The 13,288-nt window shown below is 37.5% G+C and overlaps 3 protein-coding genes across 3 annotated transcripts; 2 read left to right on the top strand and 1 right to left on the bottom strand.

Moving 5' to 3' along the window:
- Positions 1-211: 211 nt before the first annotated feature.
- LOC9324990 (UPF0415 protein C7orf25 homolog) lies at positions 212-2,033 on the bottom strand. The gene is made up of 4 exons (XM_002887434.2): positions 1,763-2,033; positions 937-1,681; positions 688-854; positions 212-600 (listed from the first exon to the last, which is right to left on the bottom strand). The coding sequence occupies exons 1-4, from the start codon at positions 1,942-1,944 to the stop codon at positions 393-395; spliced, it is 1,302 nt and encodes a 433-aa protein (XP_002887480.1). The 5' UTR covers positions 1,945-2,033; the 3' UTR covers positions 212-392.
- Positions 2,034-2,400: 367 nt separating this feature from the next.
- Positions 2,401-6,843, top strand: LOC9324989 (sucrose synthase 6). Its single transcript, XM_002888880.2, has 12 exons — positions 2,401-2,894; positions 2,994-3,126; positions 3,225-3,379; positions 3,468-3,660; positions 3,748-3,866; positions 3,970-4,186; positions 4,299-4,568; positions 4,666-4,949; positions 5,036-5,260; positions 5,339-5,905; positions 5,990-6,128; positions 6,205-6,843. The coding sequence occupies exons 1-12, from the start codon at positions 2,788-2,790 to the stop codon at positions 6,622-6,624; spliced, it is 2,829 nt and encodes a 942-aa protein (XP_002888926.1). The 5' UTR covers positions 2,401-2,787; the 3' UTR covers positions 6,625-6,843.
- A 2,047-nt stretch (positions 6,844-8,890) lies between these two features.
- Positions 8,891-13,257, top strand: LOC110230971 (homeobox-leucine zipper protein HDG11). The gene is made up of 10 exons (XM_021035328.1): positions 8,891-9,995; positions 10,083-10,200; positions 10,316-10,504; positions 10,582-11,061; positions 11,150-11,251; positions 11,334-11,534; positions 11,610-11,790; positions 11,875-12,134; positions 12,228-12,317; positions 12,394-13,257. Exons 1-10 carry the CDS (start codon positions 9,850-9,852, stop codon positions 12,793-12,795), a joined length of 2,169 nt encoding a protein of 722 aa, XP_020890987.1. The 5' UTR covers positions 8,891-9,849; the 3' UTR covers positions 12,796-13,257.
- The last annotated feature ends 31 nt before the right edge of the window (positions 13,258-13,288 follow it).

The following is a 13,288-nucleotide window of genomic DNA, read 5'->3' as shown; positions in this document are numbered from 1 at the left end:
CCGCAAGTGAAAGTCAGAGGGGTTAAAAAAAAAAAAAAAAAAAAAAAAAAGAGTGGTGATATAGCTCTATAACTACACTAGTGATTCTCCAAATATCAATAATAATGGGTGTGAAAAAACTACCGAATTGGTTTGAATTAGTTTTCAGATAAAAATATGGGAAGATGTTGTTCTGTATTCTCTGTATGTTGTTGTAGTTTTGTTTGCTCAGTGCAATAAAATTCCATTCTTTCTGTTCCACATTCATTATTATTACTTTGGCCAACATCTACACCAGACAAAAGTAAACTGGTAGGTTCCGCTTTTTGTTTTGTCTTACCTAGTACTACAAGTCTACAAGGTTTGGTCTTTAGAACCTACAAAATTACAGAATAGGTAGCAGTTGAACTCCATTAATCACCGGTGAGAGCTCGAGGGCTATGATCGTTAGTGGAGAGAGACATGCCCGATTGAGCCACGGCTCTCACAAACGCCATGTTTGCAGTCAATGTAGGAGCTCCCCATCTATCACCTGTCCCAAACACAGTCTTGTTCTTCATCGCTAACTTCCTCGTTGTTGGGAGGCTCATCACACGCTCTGAGGGATTGTCATTGACCACCCTGCCACCAATCACATCGACCATCAACCACAATTGTAATGAGTAAACGTATTGAACTTTGAGATTTACAGAGCACAATGTGAATTACATTAGGCTCTTCAACAACTGCTCAGCTCTGAGTTTCTCATTGGGTCCAGCATACATGGATACTAACTCCTTGAACTCTGAGAGAACACTCTTGCATACAATCCCTCGCTTCCCTGATAATACACTTCCCATTTTGACAAGACCTGGCTTCTCAATTTCAGATCTCGCCTGCATATAACATGTCAATTTCACAAAAGTTTATGTTTTTGAGACAATGGTGAATTTATCCTCTCAATGGGTACATAAATACCTGAGCGATCACAAAAACAGTATTTCCCTTAAACTTTTCTTCTAATTCGATCTCAGGCGTATGCACGATTCTCTCTGCACACCCGTTACTGATTCCAGAAACGAGAGCAACAAGAGCCGTTGTGTCGAAGTTAATGAGACAGTCTTCACCAAGCAATCTCATGGAGGAGATTACAGAAGAAAAAACATCTTTTTGGCTTAGCTCTGTGACATCTTCTTGAACTAAAACCTCAGTTTCAGGAGAGGCAAGTGAATCACATTGATCTATGAGCTTGATCTCAACAGAAACTGCTTCTTTATATGATCTGGTTCGAACAACGTTAACCCATTCGCAATCGAAATCATCGAGCATTGAAATATCCGAATCCGAATCCAGCCCGAAGAAATCGAAATGCGCAGCTCCAAATTCGTCTTTCAGTTTCTCGTAAATTGAACAAGGCAAACCATTTGCGAAGAACAGAATCACCGAAGAAGGTTTTAGCGTGGTTGTGGAATTAGCAGCGGCGAGAATCTGTTCGATTCTAGACCTCAAACCTTTGCTTCCATGGCGGTCTCCACTCCAGGAGATGTATCTAGGGTTTCTATCAGAGACGATGATCCACACAGGAACTTTTCCGAGAGTACAAACCAGATCAACATGAACGCCACCAATCGGAAGAGGAATCGGTTTGCAAACGCGCGAAACGCCGGTGACGGAAGGGAGCTGCAAAATCCGTACAACTGACTCAATGTGGCCAATGTTGACACTGCGGAGAAAAAAATCAAAGTCAGAACCAAAGCTAACGAGAGTGACGAGAGAAAGAGATGATCAAAATCAGAGAGAGAACCTGAGAGGCTGTGGAGAAGGAACGGAAGAGAGTGACGAGAGGAAGGAGAGCTCGGAGGAAGCGAGCTTAAGGAGAGTGCGACGGCACGAAGCAGTGATTGCAGTTGATAAAGGAAGATTCTCGATTGTTCTTATAACCGATTCGCATCTCTGCTTCGATATCTCTATCTCTCCGATCTCCATAGCCAACACCGTCGTCTGCTTATCGGGAACGGGAAACGCGTCGTTTAAAGTTCAGAAAGCTCCGAGAGACCGAGACACACTAACAACGAAAGAGTCTAACCGGTTCAAAATCGGTACATGATTATACCGGTTTGGGTACCGGTATTCGGTCCGGTATCCGGAAAGTTTCTCTGGCCGTTTGTTATATTCCGGTACGTAATGAAAATTTCAACAAATGCTTTCATTAGTTAGTGTAACCAACCCCATATGATTAAATTAAACTAGTTATGGCTTAATTATGCTCACAGGTTCAAAAATTATGATTAAACTAATCGTTAACCGGAGAATCGAACACGTAGTCGAATGGTTTGTGCTAATGTCATTGATGCATTGTGTATACATTTATAATTGTTAATTTTCTTGTTGATTAACTTAATCTTTTGTCCAATTGATACTAATTAATCAATAATTAGTAGCTGTATATAATATTGCAATAAAGTAATCTTTGTCCACAGGGACCACAACCTAAGTAAAGTATCCATCGAAGAGCATTCTTTTTGCCCCCATACCTTTTATGTTATTATCACATGAACCCCAAGAAAAGCAAAAGGTACACAAAATCTGATTTTGCTTCAAACAAATGAAAATCACGCAATATTCTTTTTTGTTTACTTGCTTGCACACTTATCTTTTCCCCACTTTTATTTCTAACGAATAATCTTCTCCCCTATCCTTCTCCTTCTACTCCTGTCCCCTTCACAGCATATTATTGTGCCTTAAGGTATCTCTATATATACATTTGTGATTAAACCAAACTACTTCATCTCTCAATCATTCAATATTCTTGAAGAGAGTTTGAAAAACATGTCATCTTCATCTCAAGCTATGCTTCAAAGATCGGATTCAATTGCTGACAAAATGCCTGATGCATTGAAACAAAGCCGGTACCACATGAAGAGATGTTTTGCCAGGTTCTTTCAACTTTTTGATTAGTTTTTTTTTTTTTTGCTACATCTTGATGCTATTTGGATTCCTTAGTTAAATGTTTGTATGTGGAAACATTTTTGTAGCTTTGTTGGAGGAGGAAAGAAGCTAATGAAGCGTAAGCATCTGATGAATGAGATAGAGAAATGTATAGAAGATAGCCGTGAACGCAGTAAGATCCTTGAGGGACTGTTTGGTTACATTCTCACTTGTACTCAGGTAATAAATATATCTTCATTACCATTTGCAATTAAAAACGGTTTATTTGCGTGTTCATGCGAAATCACGGTTTAATATTCTCTGTTTTAACTACTCAGGAAGCGGCAGTGGTTCCACCGTTTGTTGCATTAGCTGCAAGGCCAAATCCTGGTTTCTGGGAATATGTTAAGGTCAACTCTGGAGATCTAACAGTGGATGAAATCACAGCCAATGATTACTTAAAGCTCAAGGAATCTGTTTTCGATGAGTCATGGTTAGTAAACAATCTCACATACGGTGGTTTAGTAAAACCCTGAGCAATATTGATCATCTGGTGTAATCTTTTTTGAAATGTTACGTAGGTCTAAAGATGAAAATGCATTGGAGATAGACTTTGGAGCGATTGATTTCACAAGTCCTCGTCTTAGTCTTTCTTCTTCGATTGGAAAGGGAGCTGATTACATCTCTAAGTTTATATCTTCTAAGCTTGGAGGCAAATCGGGTAGACTAGAACCTTTGTTGAACTACCTGCTTCGCCTTAACCATCACGGAGAGGTCATGATTGAATCATTTTCTTTTTTCCATTTTCATTTTTCTTCTTGAAAGTTTTAGAACTCATTAAAATTGCTTTGTCTTTTGCAGAATCTAATGATCAATGACGATCTTAACACGGTTGCGAAGCTCCAGAAATCTCTGATGCTTGCTGTGATTGTAGTCTCTACTTACCCAAAACACACACCATATGAAACTTTTGCACTAAGGTAAAAAAAAAAAAAAACTGCTCAAGAAATAGAAACATGATGGGTTTCTTTATCTTCCTTGAGGAACCGGAATATAGATCTGATTGAAAAGTTACTTTCTTAGGTTGAAGGAGATGGGATTCGAGAAAGGTTGGGGAGATACAGCAGAGAGAGTGAAAGAAACAATGGTTATGCTTTCAGAAGTTCTTGAAGCACCAGACAATGTGAAGTTAGATTTGCTCTTTAGCAGGCTTCCCACATTGTTCAACGTTGTTATATTCTCTGTCCACGGCTATTTCGGTCAGCAAGACGTGCTCGGATTACCGGATACCGGAGGCCAGGTCATTTACTTATACAACTCTTCAGTTTTATATTACATGCAAAATTTGATATCTAGTTAACAAGAAGAAACTTCCTTGTAATAAAAACCTTTGGTGTATGATGATCATATAGGTTGTTTACATTCTGGATCAAGTAAGACCTTTGGAGGAAGAGCTTCTTATTCGAATTAACCAACAAGGTCTCGGATTCAAGCCTCAGATTCTTGTGGTGACACGGTTAATACCAGAAGCAAGAGGAACAAAGTGTGATCAAGAACTAGAAGCCATTGAAGGAACTAAGCATTCTCATATTCTCAGGGTTCCTTTTGTTACAGATAAAGGAATCCTCCGTCAATGGGTTTCCCGATTCGATATCTACCCTTACCTCGAGAGATTTACTCAGGTAAATGAATCATCTTTCTTTTAGAATGTTTTCATACTTTCTCAATGAAAAAAAAAAGCAAACTAAACCCTCCTTGTTTACCCATTCTTGTCTACAGGACGCAACAAGCAAGATTCTTCAACGACTTGACTGCAAGCCAGACCTCATCATCGGAAACTACACAGATGGGAACTTGGTTGCATCTCTAATGGCCACCAAAATCGGTGTCACTCAGGGGACTATCGCTCATGCGTTGGAGAAGACAAAGTATGAAGATTCAGATGCAAAGTGGAAGGAACTAGATCCGAAATACCATTTCTCATGTCAGTTCACAGGTGATTTAATCGCAATGAATGTTACTGACTTCATCATTACCAGCACATATCAAGAAATCGCAGGAAGGTTCGTCTTGTTTTTTTGGCAGCAACATATACATTGAAATTTCAAACTCATAAAACTAAAAAGGCTGTGATCTTTTGATGTTGCAGCAAGGACAGGCCAGGACAGTACGAGAGTCACACCGCCTTCACAATGCCTGGTTTATGTAGAGTTGTCTCTGGCATTGACGTCTTTGATCCAAAGTTTAACATTGCTGCTCCTGGCGCAGATCAATCTGTTTACTTCCCTTACACAGAGAAGGAAAAACGATTTACCAAGTTTCATCCTTCGATACAAGAACTGCTTTACAATGAGAAAGACAATGCCGAACACATGTAAGTAGTATAGTCTCATTGCAAACACTCAACAGTTGAACACTATATGACTTACTAATTCTGCCTATGTGGGAACAGGGGATATCTTGCGGAAAGAGAGAAACCGATAATCTTCTCAATGGCAAGACTTGACACGGTGAAGAACATAACCGGTTTGGTTGAATGGTATGGCAAAGACAAGAGACTTAGAGAGATGGCTAACCTTGTCGTCGTTGCTGGATTCTTCGACATGTCAAAATCTAATGACAGAGAAGAAAAAGCTGAGATCAAGAAAATGCATGATCTAATTGAAAAGTATAAGCTCAAGGGGAAATTCAGATGGATCGCTGCTCAAACCGATAGATACAGAAACAGTGAGCTTTACAGGTGCATTGCTGATACAAAAGGAGTCTTTGTTCAGCCTGCTTTGTATGAAGCTTTTGGCTTAACCGTTATCGAAGCCATGAACTGTGGACTCCCAACGTTCGCCACAAACCAAGGTGGACCAGCAGAGATAATCGTTGATGGTGTCTCTGGTTTCCACATTGATCCCAACAATGGTGATGAATCTGTTACAAAAATTGGAGATTTCTTCAGCAAATGCAGTTCAGATGGTTTGTATTGGGATAATATCTCTAAAGCTGGCCTCAAACGCATCTATGAGAGGTAAGTGAAGATAATCTTGAAACACAAATCTTATCAGTTATCAGATTCCATTGCTTATTTATGGGTTTTATATCGTCTGTGCAGTTACACATGGAAGATTTATGCAGAGAAGTTGCTTAAAATGGGAAGCATTTATGGATTTTGGAGACAGGTGAACGAAGATCAAAAGAAAGCGAAGCAGAGATACATTGAATTGCTTTACAATCTCCAGTTCAAACAATTGGTGAGTTTTTTTATCTGAAGATTACTATTGATGATAGCTACAAAACTAACCTTTACATCGTTATGGTTTCTTGTAGACCAAGAAAGTGACAATCCCGGAAGATAAACCTCTGCCTCTGAGACTGGCTTCACTCCGTAACCTTCTTCCCAAAAAAACAACACCTCTTGGAGCAGGAAGTAAGCAGAAGGAAGTCACAGAAGCCGAAAAGACGAAACAGAAAAGTAAAGATGGTCAAGAACAAAATGATGGAAAGGTTGGAGAAAGAGATGTGAGTGAGACTTTCCTTGCAGCTGAAGCATCAGAGAGAACGAAGAAAGTTTTAGAAACTTCGGAAGAGAAACAGAAGCTAGAGAAGATGAAGATTGCGTATGGACAACAACAGAACCAAGGAGCTTCACCGGTTAGAAACTTGTTTTGGTCAGTCGTGGTTTGTCTCTACATCTGCTACATTTTGAAGCAGAGATTCTTTGGTGCAAACTCGGCTCAAGAGTATTAAAAAGTAAAAAACTGTAAAATATGTAATGACTAATGAATGAAACTACCATCGATGTAAAATTAACTAATAAAATCTAATTGGTCAAGGAAAAAAAATTGTAATTTGGCTTTGTGATTATATTGGCTTACCAAATTGGCCAACTGTATATAATTACACACGTGTATGTACTATGTGCATGTATTAATTATGAAAATTGGTTGAACATACTATTTGAATTAATATCTTAAGATAATAAATAAAGTAATGAATCGGTCCATATGATAATTAAATTTAGGGATAGCTATATGGAGCAAACGAAGGCAGAGACTGTTGTATGTGAATCTGGTTCACTTTATTCAAGGTCCCAAAATAAATGTGGTAAGATGAGAAATTTATATCAAGGCTTTAATTGCTTCTTCTTTTCAGCCTAATGTCAATATTTTAGGAATAAAATAAGGCACACATGAATGGTAAGATAATAATAAGAAACAATATAAATAACTTTTCTTCCTAAATGATTATCTCATCAATAACAAAGAATTGGTGAATGATGCACAAATTCATTACACTATCTTTAGTTCATCAATAGTTTTATATTTACTTCACATTATAGCATTAATAATCTTTCATGAATTCATGATACGTTTCTATATCATCCAATAATGAAAAACATAACACCAAATAGAAAATTTGCAAATCAGTTTAATTCTGAGATTTGTTTTTAAGAATCAGGTTAGTATATCTTTTTTTCAGCTAACACTTAATATCGTCGTTGTTGAGGAAACAAAATAAGAAATCGCATGCAAATTCTTTTTGTCAACGAAAGAGTTGTATATTAAATTCACATTGTTGTCAAGTTTTCAAGTTTCAACCATATTTCTTTCGTCCACAGGTTTCTAATTTCAATGTATGTAGTAAAAACAGTTTGACTTTTTTGATATACACTTCGAAGTGAAAAGAGTTAAGACCGCGTGAGTAGGAAACAGCCAACAGATCGAGACGACCCAAAAAGGCAAAAAACCCAAAAACACCAACTTAAAAATAAAAATATAATGCTAGTTAAATTAAAATATATATATTTTTTTTTTGGTCGGAAGTTAAATTAAAATATTTAAACAGATCTAAAAGTAGCTAATTATAATCATAACTTATTATATCAAAGTTATGTTATTTAAACAGTCTTAAAAAGTATTGAATAACGTGTGATGTTGCTAAATATGAATATATATGGTTAAATCAGGTAAAGTATAGAAAATTATAAATTAGTGGAACGTTCCACGCATTCATTGTATTCAGTAAATAATCTTTACTATTGGCAATTTTGTCTAAATTATGACCCGATTTAATAGAAGACTACAGTGCAGATAAATTGTTTGTGTTTTTTTTTTTTTTGATATCTTTGGATCGACAAGGCCCGATCCATAGCCAATCCCTACTACGTGGGGTAACGCGACTTAGTGGAGTCGAACTCCGGTGGGGAAGGCGGAGTCAAGTGGACTTAACCACTTGACTAAAGGCACATCCCCGATAAATTGTTTGTCTATGTGTAAACGTTTTAATATTTTTAACCGTGGCCCGTGGGTAAGAAATGTTTGCTTGATTACACGAGTTAAAACAATAGTAATTACTAAAATATCCTTAAAATATTTGTGTTATTAGTTTGTTAATTTGTAAATCCATATAGAATCTGAAAATTTCTATTAATTATGAAATCAAGATATATGGATTTTGAAATAACATATGTTTACCCATGGATTTGAATCCTTCTATTTTTCTCTTTCAATTCCATTTAAAACATAATTTGGATTCTCAAATCCAAAAACAAATGACTAAACGAATAACATAAGATTTTAACTAATATTTATAAATCATAAAACCAATAACACATGAATTTAATTAGGATTTTAAAATCAATGATTGAATAACAAATGATTTTTGTTTGGATTTCTAATTCCATATAAATCTATGAACCAATAACCCCTAATGTTTTTGCGAAAAGTAAATATCAATAATCTATAAAAAAAAACCCATTTTAAGTTTTGATCTTCGTTCACTATTTATAAAACAAGTGGCGTTTTAAGAAAAGTGAGAATCTATTACAAAGTAATTAAAATTGCCTATATACAGATATTCTCATTTTTCCTTTTGAAAAAGATTATGTACCATAATAATAAAATCTTTATTTGCTTTTATTACAATCAAATTAGGCAAAAATTAGAGAAAAGTATAAATAAAAGAAAACTTGGGAAATGAGAAAGAGAAAAATATATAAATAAACAAACCAAAGAGAAAGAAGAAGAAGAAAATGAGATCAGCAAAATCCCAATAAAAGTTAATTTTTGTCATTATACGAGGTGAGAAATTCACCGGAGAAAGTGGATAAAGTCCTCTCCTTTTTTATCCAACCACCGTCGATTTAACCCTCTCCGGCGACATAAAAATTCACCGGAACTCAAAGAGAGAGAGTTAGTTGTATAGAAAGAGAGAGAAAGCAAAAAAAGAGAAGAAGGTTGGTTCGGTCCTCTCCTCTCTCTCTACCCGAGTATGGTGAGAGTACTACTTAGCAGTAATGGAGAGAGCAAGAGACTTTAAAACCCTCTTTCTCTTTCTCTCTCTTTTCTATTTTTTCTGCTGTCAAAAACAACATTTAAAACCCATCAGTTACGCCAATTTCTAAAGAGAGAGTTCTTTTTGCGAATCTGTAATGAATGTTGAAGAAGCAACAAAAGGGTTGGGAAGCACTAATGGCGGCTTAGCTTAGGTGAAAGTCTTTAGAAGAAGAGATCATATCTCTCTCACTTTCTCTTTCTAGGGTGGCTCTGTAGAGAACTTAGAAGAGACATTATTACGGCTAAAACAAACCTATAATCTTGAATTTTTGGGGTTTTTGGTTTTGTGAAAATTCCCTTTTTTTCTCTTAAGTAATCAATTTCTTGCCTAAAGCGAAATCTTTTCACCTCCCGAAATCATCGCCTTTGCATCTTCTCTTTCAGATTCTCTTCCGTTTCGTTTGTCTTTTCTTTTAATCTCTCTTCCTCTTCCCTAAAGTTTGAGTTTTTTTAGTGGGTGCATAAAAAAGTTTGAACCTTTTTTTTTTGTGTTGCTCTGTTGGGGTTGTGTTAATGGCGACAGTGGTGTAAATGGTCCATTAGTAGTTTGTGGTTGGGTGAAACTAAAGAGAAACAAGTTTGTTAGCCACTTAGATTAAAGACTGTTTTACTGTTTTCCGAAACATTAAAAAAAAAGATGAGTTTCGTCGTCGGCGTCGGCGGGAGTGGTAGTGGAAGCGGCGGAGACGGTGGTGGTAGTCAACATCACGACGGCTCTGAAACTGATAGGAAGAAGAAACGTTACCATCGTCACACCGCTCAACAGATTCAACGCCTAGAATCGTACTACACAATCTCCTTCTTTTTATCTTTTGTCTATGAGAAATTTCTTGTTCTGTTTTCATTTTGTAATCGTTGAAACTTGAACAGGAGTTTCAAGGAGTGTCCTCATCCAGATGAGAAACAGAGGAATCAACTTAGCAGAGAATTGGGTTTGGCTCCAAGACAAATCAAGTTCTGGTTTCAGAACAGAAGAACTCAGCTTAAGGTTTTGTGTCCCTTTCTCTCTCTCTCTCTCTCTCTTCCCTCTTTCGAGTCTAAAATGTAATTCTGAATAAGAAAAGATGGGATTTTGATTTTGGTTGTGGTACTGTTTTGTGTAGGCGCAACATGAGAGAGCTGATAATAGTGCACTAAAGGCAGAGAATGATAAGATTCGTTGTGAAAACATTGCCATTAGAGAAGCTCTCAAGCATGCTATATGTCCTAACTGTGGAGGTCCTCCTGTTAGTGAAGATCCTTACTTTGATGAACAAAAGCTTCGAATTGAAAATGCACATCTTAGAGAAGAGGTTGGTTTTGTTTTGCGGGTTTTTTATCTACATTGGATTGATTCAATTTGACTGTAAAAATTTGATCTTTTGCACAGCTTGAAAGAATGTCGACCATTGCATCAAAGTACATGGGAAGGCCGATATCGCAACTCTCTACGCTACATCCAATGCACATCTCACCGTTGGATTTGTCAATGACTAGTTTAACTGGTTGTGGACCTTGTGGTCATGGTCCTTCACTGGATTTTGATCTTCTTCCAGGAAGTTCTATGGCTGTTGGTCCTAATAATCTGCAATCTCAGCCTAACTTGGCTATATCAGACATGGACAAGCCTATTATGACCGATATTGCTTTGACTGCAATGGAAGAATTGCTCAGGCTTCTTCACTCAAACGAACCCCTCTGGACAAGAACAGATGACTGCAGAGACATTCTCAATATTGGTAGCTATGAGAATGTTTTCCCAAGATCAAGTAACCGAGGGAAGAACCATAACTTTCGAGTAGAGGCATCAAGGTCTTCTGGTATTGTTTTCATGAATGCTATGGCACTTGTCGACATGTTCATGGATAGTGTAAGTAGCTGAGACATCCTCATCATCATGTTCTTTTTTTACAATTGGTTACAGCATTTCTTATATAAATTTTGTCTTCTTTTTGCAGGTCAAGTGGACAGAACTCTTTCCCTCGATCATTGCAGCTTCTAAAACACTTGCAGTGATTTCTTCAGGAATGGGAGGTACCCATGAGGGTGCATTGCATTTGGTAAAATGGATAGTATAATTCTCCTTAGCATCATTAGAAATTCAGATTAATAATAATAACTTTGCTTGGCTTGGCTATGTAGTTGTATGAAGAAATGGAAGTGCTTTCGCCTTTAGTAGCAACACGCGAATTCTGTGAGCTACGTTATTGTCAGCAGATTGAACAAGGAAGCTGGATAGTTGTAAATGTTTCATATGATCTTCCTCAGTTTGTTTCTCACTCTCAGTCCTATAGATTTCCATCTGGATGCTTGATTCAGGACATGCCCAATGGATATTCCAAGGTCAACTTCTTTTTCCTCTGTCTGCAAAATTATGTTTTCATGTTAGAATGTCCCCAAACTGATGAATTGAAACAGGTTACTTGGGTTGAACATATTGAAACTGAAGAAAAAGAACCTATTCATGAGCTATACAGAGAGATTATTCACAGAGGGATTGCTTTTGGAGCTGAACGATGGGTAACCACTCTCCAGAGAATGTGTGAAAGATTCGCGTCTCTATCGGTACCAGCGTCTTCATCCCGTGATCTCGGTGGAGGTGAAAACACGTTGAATAGACATAAGTTTCCATTGCTAATTCATTTTTAATCCTTATATAACATATTTTGAGCAACTTTTTTAGTGATTCCATCGCCGGAAGGGAAGAGAAGCATGATGAGACTTGCTCAGAGAATGATTAGCAACTACTGTTTAAGTGTCAGCAGATCCAACAACACGCGCTCAACCGTTGTTTCGGAACTTAACGAAGTTGGAATCCGTGTGACTGCACATAAGAGCCCTGAACCAAACGGTACAATCCTCTGTGCAGCCACCACCTTCTGGCTTCCCAATTCTCCTCAAAATGTCTTCAATTTCCTCAAAGATGAAAGAACTCGTCCTCAGGTGACAACACAAGATTCAAAATCTTCATACCCAAAGATCTATCTGAAGTGTTTAATAATGTATATATTGTTCCTTTGTTGTTGGTGGTATTAGTGGGATGTTCTTTCAAACGGAAACGCGGTGCAAGAAGTTGCTCACATCTCAAACGGATCACATCCCGGAAACTGTATATCGGTTCTACGTGTAAGCCTCCCTTATAAAAGAGTGATACAAAAATTTCCGCTTAATTCTGTTTTTACTCATTTGTTTTCTGTATTAGGGATCCAATGCAACACATAGCAACAACATGCTAATTCTGCAAGAAAGCTCAACAGACTCATCAGGAGCTCTTGTGGTGTACAGTCCAGTGGATTTAGCAGCGTTGAACATCGCAATGAGCGGTGAAGATCCTTCTTACATTCCCCTCTTGTCCTCAGGTTTCACAATCTCACCAGATGGAAACGGCTCAACCTCTGAACAAGGAGGTGGAGCCTCAACGAGCTCAGGACGGTCATCATCAAGCGGTTCGTTGATTACGGTTGGGTTTCAGATAATGGTTAGCAATTTACCGTCGGCAAAACTGAATATGGAGTCGGTGGAAACGGTTAATAACCTGATAGGAACCACTGTACACCAAATTAAAACCGCCTTGAGCGGTCCTACAGCTTCAACTACAGCTTGACACACCATTAAAAGCTCTTCCCTCTTTCTTCTGGGTGTCTCTTTCTCTTCAATGATGGAACAGAGAAGGGAATTAACTCTTCTTTGCCTTCAATGCCAGAGAGAGAGAAGAGAAGCTCATTAACTCCAATTGTTCTGCTGCTTCTGTTGGTGCTGTTCCATTCTTGGACAAACCTCATTAAACAACTTCTGTAAGAAAAAAACAGCTGGATCCTTCTCTCTTCATTTGTTCTTTTTTTTCTTGGGGGTTTTTTTTTTGTTGGTTATGAGAATTTTAGGGTCTCTTTATTGTTTTCAATTTTATTACTTGAAGAAACTGGAAGTCAAGAACGCACCATGCAACTTTGACTTTCTTTGTATGGTTCGGGCATTGACTTCTATTGCAAACTTTGTTCTTTGGTCTTTGAAAGCTTTAAACTTTGTTCATCTCTTGATTAATGGTCTGTTTCTGCTTTAACTAGTATTTCAATCTTCTTCCTCTTTGACCAAAGTGT

Source organism: Arabidopsis lyrata (assembly GCF_000004255.2).
Source record: "Arabidopsis lyrata subsp. lyrata unplaced genomic scaffold ARALYscaffold_2, whole genome shotgun sequence".
NCBI lineage: Eukaryota > Viridiplantae > Streptophyta > Magnoliopsida > Brassicales > Brassicaceae > Arabidopsis > Arabidopsis lyrata.
This window is presented reverse-complemented; position numbering and strand designations above follow the sequence as displayed.